Source organism: Acanthopagrus latus, chromosome 21 (assembly GCF_904848185.1).
Source record: "Acanthopagrus latus isolate v.2019 chromosome 21, fAcaLat1.1, whole genome shotgun sequence".
NCBI classification, from domain to species: domain Eukaryota; kingdom Metazoa; phylum Chordata; class Actinopteri; order Spariformes; family Sparidae; genus Acanthopagrus; species Acanthopagrus latus.
In genome coordinates, this window is record NC_051059.1 from 18,353,201 (window position 1) to 18,374,351 (window position 21,151).

Consider the following 21,151-nt stretch of genomic DNA (forward strand, 5'->3'; position numbering starts at 1 on the left):
GGGAAACTAACTAAGTGGTTTTTGTTCTCTAAATCCTAACCAGACCTTAAGCGCAACATTGTCACACAACATGCAATTTTAAACCAAAAAATGTCAAGTTTATACATTAGGCTGGTTGGCAGAAATGTATAATGCCACGATTTATGGAGACGCGTTTTGTGCAAACACTTGTCAGTGTATCAGTGAAATCCAATAGAAAAATTAGCATGAGTGCTTCACCGCCTCTCTTGATCGAGACAGGAGTTATTCCAGCTGTCGTAGTAGACTGCTCGCAGGTGTGCCTGTCTGGAATGAAAAGGTTATTAACCCGGAACTGTAGGTTTCATCACGTTTGATGTCGTCTCCGCAGAGCCGAGTACTTCATGTCACTCATTTATAGTCAGGTGGCCATTACTCACATCAGTCTCTAAAAAGACATCGCTCAGCAAATCGTCTCACCCAAACATGAACTGAAACACATGACGTGCACGCCCCACCCTGCCTGTCCCTGGCGCTCAGCCAAACGGGAGTGGAGAGAGAAGGGTGGGGTGGCTGTGTTATGCACTCAGAAAACTTTCTTACCTCAGGGATACATATGTTGTTATCATAAACTGATTGGAAAACTGTTGCACACTGAAGCTGTTGCGTCTGAGAAACAAACCTGTCATGTGCCCTCTGGCAGTGACAGTGTGACATCAAACATCGCACCTTTTTTCTTCCGTAGCCTTTAGTAAAAGTTGACTGTTACAATGACGCTGAAAGAGAATTTCTGCAGAACCACACACTTCCTTTAAACTGCACTTCTCAGGGAGAAGAAATTTTTTTAAATACGACATTGAGCAATTCTGTTATTTACAGGATTGTAAGTGTCTCAGCTGTGGCTCATTTATTCTAATGAGTGTGTGGGAGACAGAGGTCAGACTCAGTGTCACTAGGAGAATAAGCAGAAAACATTAACGGGTTTACATGTGTGCAAACACTGAAGCCCGAGCCCGACGATAACTCACTTTCATTTCTAGGCCTGGGAGTGACAGGGGGGTATTTTGCTCCGTCTGTTTTACATTTTGCCGTCCAGCCTCTCAGCCCGAGAAGCACTTCTGCATTCATGTCCACGCCCATGACTCAGTCTTCCTGACATTTTTCTCACCTTTCCTGTTGCAGCCCCCACGTACTGTACTCTGACTTCCTAAACAAACACCCCCCCCCCCCCACACACACACACACACACACTACAGTAGATGTGAGTGGGACATGCCTTTAAGGACACAGACCTCATGTTGCTGGCTGTTGACCGTTCTCACTCTTTTTTTTAATTTCTTATCAGCAGTTTATAGAGATAGAGATTGCCTCGCTGTGGGAGAGGAGCCTCCCCCCACAGCAGGCTTCATTCAGCAGCACATTCCTGCGGTGTTAAGTGCGGAGCCCGATTGTGTTCCTCCTGCACTGAATGCTTCAGTGGAGTTTGCGAGACAAGAAGGGGGGGGGGCTCACCTTACAGGGAGATGTCCTCAGACCAGATTCTCCTGTTAAACAAACTTATGCAATCATCTGAAAACATGGACACGAATCAATGCAATAGTCCTATAAAAGTGGATTTATAGTCTTTTTTGGCAGAGCAATAACTCTCCCATGAGAAATTACATGGTGTGCAGCTTTGTTTTGGTGTCTTGCAACATTCAACAGCTTGGTTCCAGAATAATTTACAGAATATGTGAGCAATGTGTCCCCCTGCTGGCAGAAAAAAATCAAATATAAATGTATGTGTGTGCAAAGTTTTAAGGGAGTGTCGAGCACGTACGGTTCTGTAAGGTGCTTCTTCGCCCCGGAGGCTCTCGCAGGCCAGGCTGGGTGGGGCAGTCCTGGCAAAGGTGTGTCCCTCCTGGCTTTCTGACTCACAGGCGGTAGCGAACTGCTATCACAGACCTGATAGAGTGAGAGAGAGAGAGAAAGAGAGAGAGAGAGAGCAAGGCTGTGGGAGTGAACTAGTTCTTTAATTTTTTTTTTTTCTTTTGGGAGGTTTTAACGCCGACGCTAATTCGGCACTTATTCACTTTGAGGTCGATAAACCTCTGGTGAGTTTTCCCACGTCAACAGGAGAAAAATGGCGAGTGTTTTATTCTCCAACCTCTGCCTGCTGCTGGTGAGTGCTTGCACTTTTTGTTCCCATGTTCTCTAATAGTCTAATTTAAGCTTATTTTCTTTTATATATAAACGAGAGTGCTTTTGTTTATTCATTTTTTATATATAATTACTCGATTTGAGAAGAGGAGGCTTTAGGTAGGCTACATTTTCACGCAGTTTTTTATTCGATTAAAACTCTTTTACCGACTGCCTCCTCAGCTCCTGTCCGCAGCGGAGTCGTGTTTTCTCCCGAAATCTCTTTACATACCTGTGCCACAAACAGTCGAGGCCGGACAACACATCACAAAAGGTACCCATGACTTATTATGTCTTCATGAGTGACCTCTGTTTTACTTTTCCTCCCAAGCATTCGGTCACGTTTCTCTTTCCTTTACGCCCACTTTCTCGGGGTTTTTCAGTGAATCTCGCCGACTGCGGTGACGGACCGGTGCTCTTGTCCGTGTCGGACCCGAGCTTCACAGTGTACAGTGATGGTGAAATAGTGGCGGTGAGGTCCGTGTCCGTGTCGGCGCGAGGGCAGACATTTTCTGTGGAGGCTCGCGACGGCGGCGGACAGTGGCGCGAGATGGAAGTTCACCTCATCCGCGCTCCGGAGCAGCCACGAAAGGTAAGAAGACGGAGAGAGATGGTGTGCGTGTCCTCCTACATGAGTCTTTGTCTGTCACCCAAAAACAACAAAAAGAAAACAAAAACAAAAACAACACTTCCTGATCTGGTCCCATGTCTCAGCAGACAGGAGGACAAGGCTTACTGAAGCGCTCCAAGAGGCGGTGGAGCCCCCCAACCTTTCACATACTGGAGGAAGATGATGGACCTTATCCAAGAGACATTCACAGGGTAAATCTTGTCTTTTTTTTTCTCTCATGCTCTTTATCCCCCGGATTAACTTTATTCACACACCCAGACACACCTGTTAATCAGGACATCATGACATGACTTTCACCTGACTTCATGCAGTGATTAATCCCTTGAGCCAGGTATGAGATTTATGAGAAAAAATAAAGGCGCAACTTTTATTATTATCGTCATAAGTTAGAATGATGCTTAAAGCATAAGTCTGTTTTTAGGTCGAACAAATGTGTTATTATAGTGTCAGTCCTCTACTCAGAGATGGGAAGTACAAATACTTACTCAATTATTCACTACTTTTGACCAAGAAATGTCATAATCTTATGTTGACTATCTCTCTGGAGCATTTACAAGTACAACCCTGACAAATCCTACTGATTCTACATTTTTTCAGGTTTAATAATCTTTGGATTATATTAATATGACACGAGCTTCGGTAAGCTCTGCACAGAAATGCCCTGGACTTTCTTTCTTTTTCTTGATTGAGGAAGTTGAATCAGGACTTCCACTTAAGTAAATAAGCTGCACTTTTGCCACCTCTGCCTATATTTCTTTAACAACAGTAATAGTTATCAATAGTTGTAAGTTTTCACAGCATGTTATACCACACAAATGGGTTTCCTTAATTTTGAGAGATTATTTATGAATTAAAATGTGTGTAAATGTGTGTACTTGTATCTCTTTTAATCATTCATATTCTTTATTTTTTATATATAATTTTTAGATTGTTTCAGATTCAGAAGCCCAATACAATGTTTACTACCGCTTCAGTGGACCTGGTTTCGATAAGTATCCGACAGACGTGTTCAGTCTTGACCGGGAAACTGCCATGTTAAGGGTGCACAAGAAGGTTGATCGTGAGATGTTTCCAAAATTCACAGTGAGTGTGAACTAGTCCTGCAACCAGCTTTTGTTTTTCCTCGCCGATTATTTTTCTTCAAAGACTTGATTAATTGTTCGGTTAATGAAACTAACCAATGGACTTTTTGTCGTCCAAACAGTTAGAGACCAGAGTTATTGACAAGAACACAGAAAAGGATACAGATGTTCCCCTCTCCATCACCATAGAGGTAGACGACATCAATGACAACGCTCCGACATTCACGAACCCGCTGCAGTTCACCGTACCAGAGAAGAGCAAAGCAGGTGAGGAATATGAAAATATTCGCCGAAAGTGCTGTGGTTTTTGGCGTTCCAAGTGTGAATGACGCTCCATGACCACGTTTTGAACCACAGGTGAAGTGGTGGGCAAGGTGAACGCTACAGACCGAGACAAAGAAGGTACCAGACACGTCAAGATCAGATACACTCTGTTGGATGGATTAGACCTGTTCGCCATCAACCCAGAGACAGGTGTCATCACTACAAGAACTAACACCCTGGACAGAGAGGTGAGTGCCACTGAATCAGTGATTGACTTAGAAACACAATGGTCCAAAAGCTTCCTCGTGGTCTCTTGAGATATCATAACATCTTGCATCTTTCGTGATGTTTTTCTTTCTTTAGGCAAAAGACAAGCATCTGGCAACAGTACAAATCAAAGACATGGACGGTGCAGTCAATGGTCTGGTCAACACCGGAACTGCAACCATTACGTTGACTGATATCAACGACAACCCGCCGACTTTCTTAAATACACCTGTAAGTAATCAGTGGTTACACGTCTTGAAATAATGTCTTAAAGTTTGGCGTCAATCAGGCCTGTCACAATAGTTATACATTTGGACTTATCGCACATATTTTATTGTATACATCTTAGGTATACGACCTCGATCACATTTGCCGGATGGGTCGACATGCAATTTTTGTCAACAGGGTCCAAGAGCCAATTTTATCTGTTGTTTTTATATATGTTCCAAATTTAAATCTCTGAATATTCTTAAGAACTGAAAGTGTATTATTCATATAAGGTGTGTATTTGGGACAGTATATTGTCAAACAGAAGAAGTTTATTGTGACAGGCCTTTTAACACAACAGGTTGCGATTTGTAGAAAGTCTTTGTCATCACTGTAAATTAAACCAGAGTGGTTTGAAACTGTTCAAAGAAAAAATTAAATAAAAATGGATGTCTCATTTAAGTGTTTTCCCTTTTTGTTTCCCTCAGTACACAGCCACTGTCACAGAAAATGAAATAGATAAACTTATCCTCCGAATTCCCGTTGAAGATAAGGATCTGATAAACACGCCGAACTGGATTTCTAAATTCGTCATCACTAAAGGAAACGAGAATGGAAATTTCAGAATTGACACCGACCCCAAAACTAACGAGGGGCTTCTGTATGTCACAAAGGTGAGTACATTTGTCCTTTGTATGGAAATCCAAGACCTGTGTCACAACATTTGTATTTGTAACACAATCCCTCCCTGTTTTTTTCCCAGGGCTTAGATTATGAGAAGAGTACAAATGTAAAGCTTGAGATCACGGCGCGAAACGAAGCTGACCTCAGCGGCACCAGCGCCCAGTGGCAGTCCGCCCCTGTGGACGTGACTGTCACCAATGTCGACGAGGGTCCACAATTCACAGCTCCTACTGTTACCTTCACCGTCAGAGAGAACGTAGCAAACGGCACGCTGATAGGAAGTTACACAGCTGTAGACCCTGAAAGCAAGAACAGCAAAGGCATCAGGTGAGTCATCTTACTTAGTGACAGCAACAGACACAGTTGCGGCTAAATCCTCAAGACCCCAGCTACATTTTTGGTTACTCCTCTTAAACACTGGAGGGCAGACTTTCACTGCTGAATGGAAGAATGTGCTGCTAACACACAAGTACTTTTTCTACCTTGTTTCTCAGTTATTACAAGGTCGAAGACCCAGCCTCCTGGATCAATGTGGACAAGAATAGCGGGGAGCTGAGGGTTGCAAACACAATTGACAGAGAGTCGCACTTCGTCCAGGATGGAAAGTACAACATCACCATGAAGGCTGTTGATGCCAGTAAGTTTCTTGTACATTTCCTTTTCCATTGACTCCACACAGCTGTTACTTTAATCAGAAAATAATTGCACGTATAATGCTTAGAGCTCAGGTTTATCTCCTGTGCTTTCATAACCATGCTAAGCCTTATATAACCACTGGGCTGATAAAAGAAACCACTGGCTTTGAAAGTGTGCTGTTACCTTATTCTTTACCACATCACTTACCTGAATTAATATGTAGCAATACCTATCATGCTGTCACCAAGCCAAGTCTGGTTTCAGAAGGTGTTTGTGTTTACAAATGGCATAACCACGGACAGCACATTTGTCAGCTCCACACCTTTCAGTGGTATTGTTACACCAGCCACACATTACAGGGGACTTCAGCCACACCCATACAAGTATCAGTCTGAACAAACTGACAGCTATGTTCTGACTAGTTGTATATGGTGACTCACAGTTGCTTGGTAAAAACTGATCTCAGATGCATGTCAGAGTTCCACAGAAATGACAGCCAATCGTTGTCCCAGTGCAGCTAAGTCTGTTTTGTTTTTTTTGTTTTTTTATCTCTGTACTGACAACTACTAACATATTTCTAATGTATTTCAGGCTCCAAGACAGGCACAGGAACAGTGATCATTGTGGTGGAGGATGTCAACGACAACATGCCAAAGGTCCCCAGTAAGCTGGTGATGTGTGAGAAGCCGGGAGAGCTCGGCTCTGTGATGGTTTTGGCTGAAGACCCCGACCAGTCCCCCTATTCTGCCCCCTTTAGCTTTAGTCTTCCATCTGATAATGACGGCAAATGGTCGGTGACACCATTTAATGGTAGGTGGTTGAATATTTACCCATTTAATCTAAGTTTGTCAAAGAGCTGCAGTTAGTTCTGTTATTGGACCTTTTGGATAAAAACTTTTCGTATATCAGATACTCACACCATGTAGCCTCAAATGGTGTCTCAAGTTGACAGGAGACATGTTGGACAACAGCAGAACATTACTGGAAAAGCTCTGCAATATGTGGTCAAAGTACTCACACAGTATCCTATTTTTTGTGTGCGTGTGTGTGAAAGTTGTCAAAACAAACCACTAAAACACAAAATCTAATAGAAGCATTCATGGCAAGTCAACAAGCCACAGGCAGGCCTAACATCGATTGTTTACCACTCGACTGATAATGATTTTTGGAGAACTGTGGTGGAGGAGGAATTCAGATCACACTGTACAAATACGACATGCAGCAAAATGATCCCTGTTAGTTATATTTATTACATTTATTTATTACATGATCTTTAGCATTGATGCAGAAAGGTTTCAGCAGCATTTTAATTTTAACACATGAGGTAGTACTCATTGAAACTTCTGTTTAATCATCTCTCAAGAGCTCAGAACTTACTTAGTTTGCAACTGTCACAAGAGCGGTAAAGTAGAAATCTGAATTAGTAAAAATTAAAATAAGTAAGTACTTAAGTAAAGTACTTTTGTAAATGTGACTACTCTAACATTAAAAGCTAAAAGAAGCTATATAAATGTGATGACTGCATATTAGCTGAAAAGATTTTTTCAGCCATAATAAACAAACTCTTCATTTTCATGACTGAATAAACAAACTCACAAACAGTTTTTTTCCCTGGTATACTTTGTGTATATGTGGCGGACCCTGCCACCTTTCTAGCTTCAATCAGTGTTCTGGGGACTTCATTTTCCTCTTGAGAACAGCTTGTTTATTCAGTCATGAATAAAATAAATATTTCAGAGTTTGTATTATTACCCATCAATATTGATAATATTAGTTTGAATATGAGTTTGAATTCCTTCTCCAGATCTACACGCGACCCTTGAAAATAACATAATATAAATGCAAAACCCAAAATACACTTTTAAAAGAATCATGACCAGGATATGTACTCAGTGGGACATTTTTCAGTTGAAAAATAAACTTGCGCTCCCTGGTGGACATTTTTTTCTAAATGGCAACAAAAGCATACAAAAAATATAATGTACTGTACATTTTCACATTGTTTATTGGGTTTAAAAGTAATTTTGTCCTATTTCTGATGGCAACCAATTGTTAACCTTCTAAGATTTCTTGTGCTGACAGTCAAGAGTTATAGGTGAATATAATCATACAAAAGAATATATTTGTTTATTGTTCTAAGTTTTTATTGAAAGCATCATATTTAAAACGCCTAACACTGCTCTGCCCTGAAAAAAAGGTTTAAAGTGTTGTGTGAATTATTCAGTTGCTGTTTCTCGGACAAATCTCTTCATGCTCTCTACACCTGTGTTTCCTCCTCAGATACAGCAGCTATGCTAAAGCAGGTCAAAGAGCTTCACACGGGGATTCACGACGTCGAGCTCATAGTTACGGATCTGCAGGGCTATGGTCAAAAGCAGATAGTGCCCGTAAGGATCTGCCAGTGCAGGAATGGAGTCTGCTTGGCTAAGGATCACACTGTGTCATTAGGGGGACTGGCTTTACTGACTATGCTGCTGCCTCTGGCCCTCCTCTTGCTGCTTGGTGAGTCTCCCACTGCTATACTTATTGCCTGCAGAATTGTGTAGGCTACACTGTGTAGATAATAAAACAGGACGTTTGTGCTCTAGGACTGATAGAACTTTTAGAAGTTTAAGCATCGTATACTGTGTTTAATGTCATGATGTTCACTCCACACGTGGAACACTGCTGATCATGAAATGCACTTCTTGTGCACCCGTTCCTTACATACTTGCTTTGTTGTTGCAGGCTTACTGCTCGCCTTTTTCTGCGTGACAAAGAGACAGAAGTTAGAGATTGACGATGTCGGAGACAGCGGTGGAATCCTGCTTAAATCAAACATTGAGGCCCCAGGGGATGAAGTGGTAAGGACGTAATAATGAAAGCATTGCCTAGGCTCATACCCTTGTGAAGAAACTTTACTTTGATCCTTTTTTCCCCCTCAGTTTGCCTCATTTATTCAATTGTATAGCTCAACTTTTTTTCTTGTTGTTGTCTTGCTCGACAGGATCTCATAGCTGTTCCCACTGCTCCGGTTGAACAATTGACGATGGGGTCAGTTAAGGGCGCCGCGGTGAACGCAGGATGGCTCGGGAACAAGAGCTCCAGCACGATTGGTGGCCACAGCGTGCATGAGAACGGGATGTATACGTCCGGTGTTGTCAAAGGTGACACGCACGAGTTCTACTCGGCCCAATACGACAGCAACCTGTACAGCGCTAACCAGTTTAATGGAGGCCATCTTCTTGGTAGTGGCGTGGACTTTGACAACAGATACTTGCAGGACACAACGTTTCTTCGAACCTGGCAAACAAACGGCCGCTACCTACACCAGGTAATGCTGTTTTATTGTTGAAAGCATGCTTATATTAATGTATGTAGAAAAAAAATATGTCTGACTGAAAGTGGGAGAGTGTGGCAGGATTAAATACATCCAGAAGTGTACACCTTTTTATTCTCTGTGGTTTAATAACGTCTCTGTTATCTGGAAGAGCTTCAGTAACTCTCATGTGTAATATAATCTTGTTCTCTAAGCCGTGATAGTATCCTCTGTAAACTTTAATATTTCTCAGCTTCTTGCCGAGAAACAATGCTTCTTTCTAACTTGTTTGTGTTTGTTCGATGTGTAATATCTGGCTGCCAGTCATATCCTGAGCAGACTTATTTTATCACACTGTGGAGAATCTCGCCTCCTGCAGCTCAGGCTTTAGTCTACAACAAGTAATAACACGCTTTCTCTCCCTTCCGCTGTGTTTCACAGAAACTGTCCTTCATGGGAACAGAAGACGATGGGCGCTACGCAGACGATATAGTCCATGCCTACGGCTTCGAGGGCGCAGGCTCCACAGCCGGCTCCGTCGGATGCTGCAGTGACTACGCCGACAACGATGACCTAGACTTCCTAAACACCCTCGGACCGAAATTCAAAACCCTAGCAGATGTTTGCACAAAGTCATGAACAATGGTGCTCAGGAAGAATGGTGTTTACGTTTGACTGTACAGGAAGCGGAATGACTGGGATGCCCCTGAACATGAATGACAAAAACAGATGCCCTGCTTTGCTTTTTTTTTTGTTAGGTTTTTTTTTTTGTCTTTACTTTTCTTGCTGCTTTTTGGTAAAAAAAGTCTTTTGCACTGAAAACTGTGTTGATGAAATCTGTTGTACATACTTTGTGGTTTGAATTGAGTGTCATTTGCCTATAGATTCTTGTTTTTTTCCATTGATCCACCTGTCAGCTTCATGGTGGGCTGGTTTTGCAGGTTCATAATGGTAGCTGTACAGATACATGCAGTGAAGGGCTGTGGGGTTTTCTATCAATTGGTAACAGACTTTGGGTATTTTGGTTATTAGTGATAAACTAGTCACAGTTTTGCATTTGTGTGGCTGATTTCAAAATGTTTGTTTCGTTTTGATATATTTTTTAAAGAAAAAGAAAACTAATAAATAAAACAATACAATAATAGAAGTGCCTTTTTAAATCGGTCACATGAAAATACCTCCTTGCTCACAATCACGTATCTCTTCTAAACAGTAGTGTTGACTTTTGACTGGTTTTCCGAATCACACAGTAATTATCTGCGCAAACACATTCCAGCGCGGCTCTTGACCGCAAACTGGGCGTAGTTTCAGCCCTCGGTGTCATCGAGGCTGTTGCGACATTCTGACAGTAATCCTGTGAAAGTCAGCACAAGGGCGTGAACGGGCGGAGCAGGGTGTCGTTGACACCGCCTGCAACAGTCAACAATGATCTGACACAAGAGAAAAGCCAAAGCAGAGCAGGAAAATGTGCTTGAACCTGCAAATGCAAAGGGAAACTGACATTCTCACACGTGTATATATATATAAGTTGTTCAAGTTGTAATTTTGCATGTCATTAAAAGACTGTGGTGACCTTAATTTAATGGAAAATAAATCGTTTAATTGAACAGGCCACTTAATTTGACTCAACTGCATGCACTTAAGGCTTTGCTTACAGCTGGACTCTGATGTTACAGTATGCTTTCTGATATACATTAACATTAACTTACATTAACTTGTGAAATTAAAAAGAAAAGGCCTCCTATCACTGTTCTGACTTTGTACTTGTGGTGAACTGATTAACAGAATAAGAGAGCCGACCACAACACAGTGGTTCATTGTGCTCAGCCTCTGTGTGTACTGTGGTGAATAATTTACTGGGTGTGGCACTTTGAGCTTGCACAAACCGGCTCCTAGCTAATATTTACCTTCGGCAGATCAAGTTGTTGCACTCGAACATACAGTACTGCAGCGCCTTTCCTGTAATTATCCTATTTTCTCTGTGCCAGCAGCGCTGTAGGCTACCTATTGCATCAAATGCAGCGATGACTGAATTGAATTGTAGTCATATGTTTTGGTCAACAGTAAAATCGTCTTCCAGCAGCAAGAGTTTCATTGCACGTCACATTGAATCAATTATTGATAAGAAAAAAAAAGGATATGAGATTCTGTAGGAAAAAAAGCTAAGCTGCATAATGCACAGACCGCCATAAATTAATAAAGCAGTAAAACAAATGTATTGAAAGACAAATTGAATTCCCCAGTGAGCTGGTGATCGTATTACACAGGCTGATTATGGATTATTAATTCATAGATGATATAAATAAAATAACAATTCCCCCACTTTTTGCTTAGATGACACGCAGGACTGCATTACTGTGAAGAATTACAAATCCAGAAGCTGTAAATTATAATTACAGGATCTAGAAAAAGGGCCAATCTGTCATGTATTTGTGGTGCTGAGTATCCAAGATGACAGCAGAGAGCAGAGTGGGGATAAATCTTGGAATTAAATCGCCATCAAACACGGGGATCTTGTTAAAAAACAACAAAATATACAACAACATTATCTGCACAGATTACAATAATACTGTCACAATTATGGGAGGATGTGAACGAGATGTGAACATCAAAGGGGCTTTTTTGCTCAAAAATCCCACTGGGACCAATTAGGAAGGGGGAAATCTTGAAAAGTCACTTAACTCGAAATGATGAAAAATAAGCAGTTAACCCAAATATCTAAAGGACGCACTCCAACCACAGGCAGCAGCTCTATTACCCCTACTTTACCAATAAGCAGTCTCTCTTTTTAATTAGTACCCTCTGCAGAAATAAGAGCTGCTGTGTTTGACTTGTATTCTAGAAATGTGCAGCGAGAAAGCTACAGCCACTTAAATGATTGCCTTTTCTTTTTTTCTCTCAGAAGTGCCTCACACTTGCAGGCTCTGATATTTAGCATTTGTGTGGAGAGGTCGCACTCTCTGCCGGTGCTGTCAGGGAATCTCTGACTCACAAGCTGGTCACAGTGATGACACAGCATTGTGACCCAGGAGTGAAAACAAAAAAAAATCACTTGACAGACAGTTTATTTATAGACGCTTACAAATCAGCGGGTGTGAAATGTATCATGGATGTCCAAACTGAGAACCGGGGGGGTCACAAGTTTTTCCACGCTAAAAAACATTGTCACACAGTGCAGAAGAAACTTGGAAATGTGCAAAACAACATCCCTCAGCTGTCCCCAACATATGGCGTGTGTGTGTGTGTGTGTGTGTGTGTGTGTGTGTGTGTGTGTATGTGTGTCATGGGAGCTACATGGAAAAAAAACAACCCTCACCAGCAATTAAAACGACAAACAAACGAGGGACTTTTTTGGAGATAATTTCTTTACGGATTATCAAGTGCATCCTCATGTAAAGTAATGGCGCTGATAAGACCACCTAATTCAATGGACCACTTTGTGTGTCCAGGCCCCCCCTTATCGGAGCTGCTTGAGCCATCACTTCCCCAGTCACTTCTGCAAAAGATGCAATTAATTCTAAAGCGGTAGCGTGAAATTAATTTATTGCTTGTAATTAGTTTTCGGCACACTGTGAAAACAATCTCCTCAGATAGGGGTGTGTGTTTTCACCCTCCACCAGAGGAGTCTGAGGACACTTGGCTCCCTCTGAGTTCAATATGGAGTGGTGTCTCTTTTTTTTTATCAGGCTGCCAAGAAAATGTGGAAGCGCATAGTGCAAAGAGGTCGCCGACTTTCTGCACAGTCAATTGCTAGAGAGCTACAAACTTCATGTGACCTTCAGATTAGCCCAAGTACAGTACGCAGAGAGCTTCATGGAATGGGTTTCCATGGCCGAGCAGCTGCAGCCAAGCCACACATCACCAAGTGCAATGCAAGGCGTCGGATGCAATGGTGTAAAGCACGCCGTCACTGGCCTCTAGAGCAGTGGAGACGCGTTCTCTGGAGTGATGAATCACGCTTTTCCATCTGGCAATCTGATGGACGAGTCTGGGTTTGGAGGTTGCCAGGAGAACGGTACATTTCAGATTGCATTGTGCCAACTGTGAAATTTGGTGGAGGAGGAATTATGGTATGGGGTTGTTTTTCAGGAGCTGGGCTTGGCCCCTTAGTTCCAGTGAAAGGAACATTGAATGCTTCAGGATACCAAAACATTTTGGACAATTCCATGCTCCCAACCTTGTGGGAACAGTTTGGAGCGGGCCCCTTCCTCTTCCAACATGACTGTGCACCAGTGCACAAAGCAAGGTCCATAAAGACGTGGATGACAGAGTCTGGTGTGGATGAACTTGACTGGCCTGCACAGAGTCCTGACCTGAACCCGATAGAACACCTTTGGGATGAATTAGAGCGGAGACTGAGAGCCAGGCCTTCTCGACCAACATCAGTGTGTGACCTCACCAATGCGCTTTTGGAAGAATGGTCAAAAATTCCTATAAACACTCTCCTCAACCTTGTGGACAGTCTTCCCAGAAGAGTTGAAGCTGTAATAGCTGCAAAAGGTGGACCGACATCATATTGAATTCTATGAGTTAGGAATGGGATGGCACTTCAGTTCATAGAATGAGTAAAGGCAGGTGAGCGAATACTTTTGGTAATATAGTGTATATATGGAATCAAGGTTGGGGTTAGGGGGGAGTTTTGTGAATAATTTAATCACTGAGTTGTGTGTGTGTGTGTGTGTGTGAGGTGTGCAACAGGCCCCTGTTTCCAAATTACTATGATGTATTCACAAAAGCGACAGCAATTACCTATTGTTCAGAAACGATCCTCCTGTCACTAATCATGCATGATTCATTTGCGGTTTCCCCTCATGAAAAGAGGGAAGCACACAGCAGTTCCCGCCTCGGCCACTAGGTGTCACACTTACCCTCCTCTCTGAGCTCGAAGCCGAAGCCCAACCCCAACCGGAGGCGGAATATTAATAGAAGGCGGCTGATTTCCAGTCAAGACACTTTCCTGTCTGTCACTTGTGTAACCAAACACCTGAAATCACTTCAGTTTAGCTGTGAAGTCACGACAGCTGGGTGAAAGTGAAGAGATGTGACAGTTTTGCGGCAGGTGGGCCCTCGTTGTGCTGCGACGTGGCGCACGCACAAAGACCCGCGCGGTGATTATCACATTGCTCTTAAGTCACCTTCGCTGATATTTGGTGTCACTTATCCAACACGATCAGGCTTCTTCTTCTTCTTCTTCTTCTTCTACTACTACTTCCCTTTTGCACCTCGGCGCTCATTATAACTACAGTGAGATGGGAGCCGACCGCCAGCTCTTTAGGATGGCGCTCTAATGAATCTGCCAGGAGTAATGATGAGCTTACTTAAAACTCTCTCTTTAACTGATTTTGAATATTTAACCGTGTCTCGGGGAGCATAACATTTTTACGCCTTTCCACAGTTCAAAGTAAGGATCGTGTTCCGTTTCTTATCGGTGATTTATTTACAGTAGCCGAACAGGAGGTAGCAAAAGGACAAAAAGAAGTTGATCTCAGAGGTGGTTTTCCATGAACATTAAGTGGTAGCTCTGGTAACCACATCACTACAAATATGACTTATTCAAGAGAAGAAAGGATTTGACTACTTCTATATATGTGGGGCTTTACACATAGAACCATATGGCAGAAATGCGCTGCACCTAAACTTAACATGCAAGATCCCAGATGACGTTGTTTGGTTTGAGGTGTCGCTCTGTCTGATTGTCAGTATCTCTTTCCACACTCGATTGAAAAAACGTGCAGCTCACATATTAATTAGATAAATCTGTTAAGTAGCGGAAAGCCTTCAGTGAGACATCTGGGTCTTAATTAGTCAAAAAGGATTTCCAGTGATAAACAGTCTGAAGAATATGAGTGTAAAATGCCAAATTAACCCATTCAATTAAATACATAATTATTGATAGTAGAATACCAGAGTACAGTCTTAATAATCGGTCTGACATTTTGTTTCTCTGGTGTTTTTGTTTCGGGAGATGCAGATAGTTTATTTTTTATGATTTCAAATCTGATGAACGGCTTTCTGAAATGATTTTGGGTTAAGTTTTTTCCCACATTGACATTTGATCTCTATAGATATCATTGCAATATCCAAAATGCTAGTCTCGCTTAGTAGGCTTGGATTCATTTCCCTAACTTTTCAGCGAAATGTAACTAGGTGACTTGACTTCAAGGGGCAATTTTCATGCATTAACCACTTTTTTTTTATTGGCCATAGGTGAGAGGACTGTGACATGAAGTGACTGGGGATTTCTCTGCAAAGGACTCGGGCCGGATTTACTTTATACGCGCCTCTCTCCTGACAAGAACAACTGACGCTAACGTTAGCTCAGAAATGGAAGTACGCTAACGTAAACAAACAATTGGCTTCAAGCACAATGGAGAAGTTCAACAGGGCCCATTTAAAGTGAAAAAAAAAAAAAAAACGGTCAGAGGCGAGCACAATGCATGCTGCAAACACTATGATTGCAATCAGAACCTTTTGAAACATTCTTCGGTAACCAGATTGTTTTCTGAATGCAGCGGAAATGTGTGGCACCGGGCGCCGCGCCTTATGAACACAGCACATTATACCACAAAACCTGTAGGGAAACTCACTAAATATAGAGTTAAAAAATCACATCTATTAGGAGAAACGTCAATGATTGCAACAATGGCATTTTCATCGGGTGAGTGCACTCGCATAGCAACAAATGCTTGGATACGTCTGGGATGAAAGGGCTAACCGATGTCGTTCACTTTGCTTGTTTTATGTAAGTTGAGTCAAATATAATAAAAACATGAGCTGACCAAAGTGCTTCACAAACAAGGACAGAGCCAAAGAAAATAAGGTCAATAAAACAGACAAAACAAACTGCATTAACACCCAGTTCAAGATAGAATCCCAGAGCAATGTGAAAACTAGTAGAACAACCACTATGAGAGTCGGCTGAGTGGTCACAGATTATGATGAGCAAACACAACGCCACATTTGAAGAGGGGGACACTTCAGTGCAAACCCTGCTGATATGTCATTTGAATACATACATTACTAAAAGGACAACAATGATGCTTTTGAGTTTTTCTGGTGCTGACAAGCGACAGTCGCAACCAGGGATGCAAATTTTAAGCACTCGGTTGTCAGTCGGCTGTCTGATGAACATAATAATATGTGAAACATGTTGGACTTTTTTTTTTTTTTTTCCATCAGAACCATTTTCGACCATTAGCTTGATTGATGCCAACACAATATCAAAGATTTGTGGAGCGCCCATCTGTTGCGATTCAACAACTGGTGGGAAGTTTGAACACTCTGCCGTATTTTCGTTGCGTTATCACGGTCGTAGCAGTCGAGGATGCAACCGCGGTCTTGCAGGTGGTGGAAGGAGAGAAGTCCTACAGGTCAGACCACCAAAACGCAAACGACTAGACTGTGATGGATTGTTTGTCGAACTCAGTCCCCTGTTTTTTAATGTGGTTGTTTTTTTTTAAATCTGGATTTGTATCATCTGATCCATCTGCTATATGCCGTATCACTAATGTAAAGTGTATTGGGCCCGTACTGGAAGCCAGTAGTCCCCCTGATGTAAATGGCGAGTCCATGTGATTATGACTCGGTGGACACAAGGACACGAGTGACGCACGCGGTAAAAGCATAAACGGGGGGAACTGAGAGGGTACTGGGAAAAAAATATTTTTATTTTCTTCTTTGTCAAACAATAAATGGTAGGCCGTGTTTGAAAGAAAGCCCGACTTTCATCTTATTGGGAACTTAACAAGGAGGACGGAGCGGCTGCATTCATCAGACCGGTGTTCCACGGTGAAGTGTCCACCGGGTTGAAAGGAAAGCCTCAGACTCATTACTGTATCGAATGGATAGCCGAGGCTGACCGCGCTGAGGCCATTCATCTCCACGGTCGCACCTCTGAGCAGCATCACAAAACCCGGTTAAGGTGTGCGGTGTGAGACCTCCGCTTGTGTTCGCCTCTGCTGGAGAAGGGGTGCAACAAACTACCAGAAGTCAGCAGACTTAGCCAGCGCAGAAACCATCAAATATGGCTCCCGTTCATTAGCGTCTCATCCAGCCGAGGCTCGCGCCGCAGATCACACTCTGGCTTAGGTGGTTAGGCTTTGAAACGCTGCTCCGAGAGAAATTCACAGCTTGTCTTGGTTCTCGGCTGGTGTGAGGTTTGAAATCACTTCTGCACAAAAAAAAAGGCGTGTGTGGGGAATGTACAGAGCTGCTTAATGAACACACTCATACGGCATGAAAAAAAAAAAAAACAGAAAACAGACTCGAGACAAAAAAAGATTACAGAGAATAGCTGCAATCTCAAAGGGGCGTTGTTGTTGCCTGAGAGCCTTCAGAGAATAAAAGAGTTTCTGCCTGACGCACGTGACGTTGTGGCTCGTCAGAGAGCGCCGCGCATTAGCACAGTGGCCTCGTTACATTTTATCTGACAGAAACAGGAAGGGGAAAATAAAAAAAGCGGGACCTGACAAAGTGTTTCTCTCTGTACTTATCGTAATCAAAGCGAGCCCTCTGCAAAAAAAATCTCACTGTCATGTTTCACCAAATGCCGGAATTTAACGGTTGAACTGCGAGGATTTAACAGCTGAACACGCAGAGGATCAACAAAGTGCAAGTTGCCTGAGTAGAAAAGAGAAGGAACAGACGGGGGTTAGACAGGCTGAGAAGGAGGAGGAGGAGGAGGAGGGTAAACAGGTAGATTAGGAGCGTAAAGAAGAGTGGCAGGGTGTCTGAACCACACACGAAGAGGCAAGACAATTTTCACGTGGGTGTGAGTTGATTTCGGGGAACTGATGCCCGGGCGTTAAGTCGGCACCAGGACGGTGGCTCACTCCGGCTCTCAGTGTGAGACCTCCCGCAGTGAAGATCTATAAGGCCCGCTAAGACCACCTTCTGCGCGAGCGGCCGCTTTTGCCTCACCGCCTTGTCTCTTGGCTGGGTGCAGAGCGAGGCTTCAGCTAGACTACAAAACACACTCCTCGCACAGGGGTTATGCCCTGATAACCACACACAGTCTTAGTGAGGAGTTTAATTGGCCCGCTGCACGTTTGACTTCAGGGAATGTTTTGACACTGTAGGTGTCAAAACAGGATGAGCTAAAGGTTGGAGGCACAGATACGGAGCGTGCAGCCGAAATCTCGGCCCCCTCAGTCCTCTGAGCTCAATGGCCATAACGGGAAATTTGCATATTGATGAGGATACACGGGAAAGCCGCGAGTAAACATTCAAATTCAAAATCAAAAAATTAGGATTATTGGGCTCAACGTAAACATTTCCTTTCCATTTTTTTCACATCTATATAAAAACAAACATGTCAAAGCAGAGCGGCGCATCACTCGTTGAGGATCTGTATCAGCAAATGCTACAAGATGCATACACTGCATGTAAAAGTGAATACAACTTCATTATCTTTGAATAAATACATCCACAGAGTAGTCACAAATCCAATACTGCACAGCAGCAAATCTCTTCCGGAGCCCTCTGACCACTTTGTTGTTTATTTATACCGAAAATCTGGAGAAGTTAAACCACACCGACACCCCTTACATGCCGATCCCTTTCATGTTCTAAGACTGAGCTCTGAAGACATTTTTTATATCCAGCAACAGTGATGCGGAGGGAATGCATTTTATTGATTTGCTGTCAGGCTTGGATCAACATGGTCCTATCAGGAGACTCAGTACACAACAACACAGGCGGCGGACGGCGAGCCGAGCACAAATAGACCAGCAAATGATGATGTGCACCGCAGAAAAACACAGAGGTTGACCCCATATCTCATCCAGCCGGCTCAAAAGAAGTCACATCACACAAATCTGCCGCGCTCCGTCGAGCTCACTCGGCTCGTATTCCCAGACAATTGGCAGCCAGGTGAAAGATATCGTTGTCTGGGGCTGATTTAACTGAGTCAGTAAATCAGATAATCAATACAAAAAAACTGAATCACAGCAGCATACTGCGCTACCATATATCTATCATCGTGTTCCATACTGAAAAGTGTAGCATCCGCCAGAAAAAAACATTTGGTTTCGCATTTGGCAAACTTTTTAGACAATCCTGAAGATCTGTAAAACTAAACTCCAAAACAAGAACTTGCACAGTGTTAGCTAAGACTGAAAGCACTGTTTACATGTGAAGTGCCTCCGTATTTCATCCTGCTTCTCACCTCCGTTACACTGAAATGACAGATCAGCAGGAAATCAGTGAAAATCTGACCTGAAGTCTTCCTCTTCTTTCGGTCGGGGTTCGGCTTTTACTGGAGAGGTTTGAAAAGGCAAGTTCTGAGATGTGAGAAAACTTGTCTTTTCAAAGCAAGTTTACCAGTTCAACTTGAACCAAGTTCAAGTTTAGTGATAATACAGTATTTCATTTTGTCAACAATAGCAAAATACGTAAATCTCACCTGATTAATCTTTGATAAAATCAAAGTGTACGGACAATAATTTGCCATTTTACATGAGGTTATGTGTCGGGTTGTTTCTCGGCAGGGGTTAGTAACTTCCTTTGTGTCTCTGCAGTGGTGACTCCAGGAAGTGGTCATCTGTTTTGCACATTAAAATGAGATTTGTTGCATATGAGTGATGTGCTTGTGTACAGATTTTGTAACTGTTGTGCTGTTTCCTCCTGTTTCTAGTCTTTCTAACTGGCTGCTGGCTGCAGCCTTGTATTTTAGTGGAATTGATCCTCTAAAAACAAGAACAGACATACAACAACCAATATGAATACCATTATAAACAGAGTTCATAGAAGGTATAGAAACTATAAGCAGATTCTACGAGTTCAGTACAAAATCTGCAAATATGATCTACCTTTGGGTACTAACAAGTAACTTGAACTTGAGGAACTTACAATGACAGGCAGTCATTAGGCCGAGTTTGATAAAGGTGTTACCCCAAATTACTGAAGTGATCCTTCAAAAATAATACAATGCATGAGGAAAAATTACAACCCAAGAAATCCAAGTGAGTCAGTGCATCCCCCGTCTCAACAATAACAAGGTGAACAGTGTTCATGGGATCTGCCAGAAGGTCCTCTCATACTTATTTCAATGCAGTATCAAGTTGCATTGTGCTGAGGCAGTGGTTAAGTGGGATTCAGCCTCCTTGCTGGACAGACATGAGTGTCTTTTTTCTCAGAAGCCCTCTTTATCTTTGGTGTTCATCGAAAATGAATGAGAAGGTTGTGTGTTTGTTGCAGTGCTATTGTCAGTCTGGACACGACCTTAGTGCTCACGCACCGTCACAGTGTTGCCACGATGTTTCATTTTTAACACCTGCTCACAATGCGCACCTCATTCAGCAGACAGGCAACCTTGACCCGTTTGCTTCACATGCAGGATCACCTGTTCCGCTGCTGTTCCCTCCAGCTCGCCGTGTGCGGCGAACTTCACGCTTTCCCTTTAAATAAGGGCGAGGTTCCCTTTCCTACCCCCCCCCCCCCCCCCCCCAAGTTCTATACCAACCAAATCACCTCTTCTTCTTCGTCGTCGTCTTCTTCCTCTCTCATCGATTGCCACCCCAACATCACAGAAAACACTCCATCCATTGTGAGTGGCGGGTAAAAGAATCATGGAGGAGGATAAATCGATGCCAGTACATTTGGCAGTCATTCCTTTCCTCTAACCTTTCATCCTCTCCACCAAGAGGCCAAATCAAAGGCCGGTCATCAGCAATTCCGACCATGCGGAAGGATTGTTGTATATTTATTTATTTATTTTTATCTCACTCAAATGTGTGAATAAGACATTTGTATTGCCTTTTTTTTTCTTTTTTTTTTTTGGAAAAGCATTTAACTTTTTTCTGCTATCGTGAATAAAACGGCAAAATATTAATCTTAATATTGAATAAATATTGTGCAATGATTGTGGTGTATTTCCTGTCACACAATGAATCTCCCCTGGTTATAATTATTTCTTACTTCTATCTCAAACACATTTAAATTCAATCG

The 21,151-nt window shown here is 42.6% G+C and overlaps 1 protein-coding gene and 1 long non-coding RNA gene across 3 annotated transcripts; both read left to right on the top strand.

The window, feature by feature from the left end:
• Positions 1–1,795: 1,795 nt before the first annotated feature.
• Positions 1,796–10,949, top strand: dsc2l (desmocollin 2 like). Of its 2 annotated transcripts, none has more exons than XM_037085019.1 (16): positions 1,796–2,119; positions 2,320–2,410; positions 2,520–2,728; positions 2,851–2,958; positions 3,695–3,850; positions 3,972–4,116; positions 4,207–4,361; positions 4,477–4,611; positions 5,076–5,261; positions 5,351–5,598; positions 5,766–5,908; positions 6,499–6,717; positions 8,188–8,409; positions 8,635–8,750; positions 8,894–9,220; positions 9,647–10,949. In XM_037085019.1, the coding sequence occupies exons 1-16, from the start codon at positions 2,081–2,083 to the stop codon at positions 9,842–9,844; spliced, it is 2,697 nt and encodes an 898-aa protein (XP_036940914.1). In that variant the 5' UTR covers positions 1,796–2,080; the 3' UTR covers positions 9,845–10,949. The 2 variants fall into 2 exon arrangements, with proteins under 2 accessions (XP_036940914.1, XP_036940915.1); XM_037085020.1 differs by having other exon boundaries at positions 1,797–2,119; positions 2,854–2,958.
• A 3,299-nt stretch (positions 10,950–14,248) lies between these two features.
• On the top strand, positions 14,249–15,811 carry LOC119011694. The gene is made up of 2 exons (XR_005072254.1): positions 14,249–14,313; positions 15,413–15,811. It is a non-coding gene; the product is annotated as an uncharacterized LOC119011694 (long non-coding RNA).
• Positions 15,812–21,151: the final 5,340 nt, after the last annotated feature.

Excerpts from the sequence above, each read along its gene's own strand:
- dsc2l (XM_037085019.1), top strand. The coding sequence starts at position 2,081 with ATGGCGAGTGTTTTATTCTCCAACCTCTGCCTGCTGCTG. Across the intron at positions 2,120-2,319 it reads CCAACCTCTGCCTGCTGCTG|CTCCTGTCCGCAGCGGAGTC; the intron begins GTGAGTGCTTGC and ends CTGCCTCCTCAG. Across the intron at positions 3,851-3,971 it reads AGATGTTTCCAAAATTCACA|TTAGAGACCAGAGTTATTGA; the intron begins GTGAGTGTGAAC and ends TCGTCCAAACAG.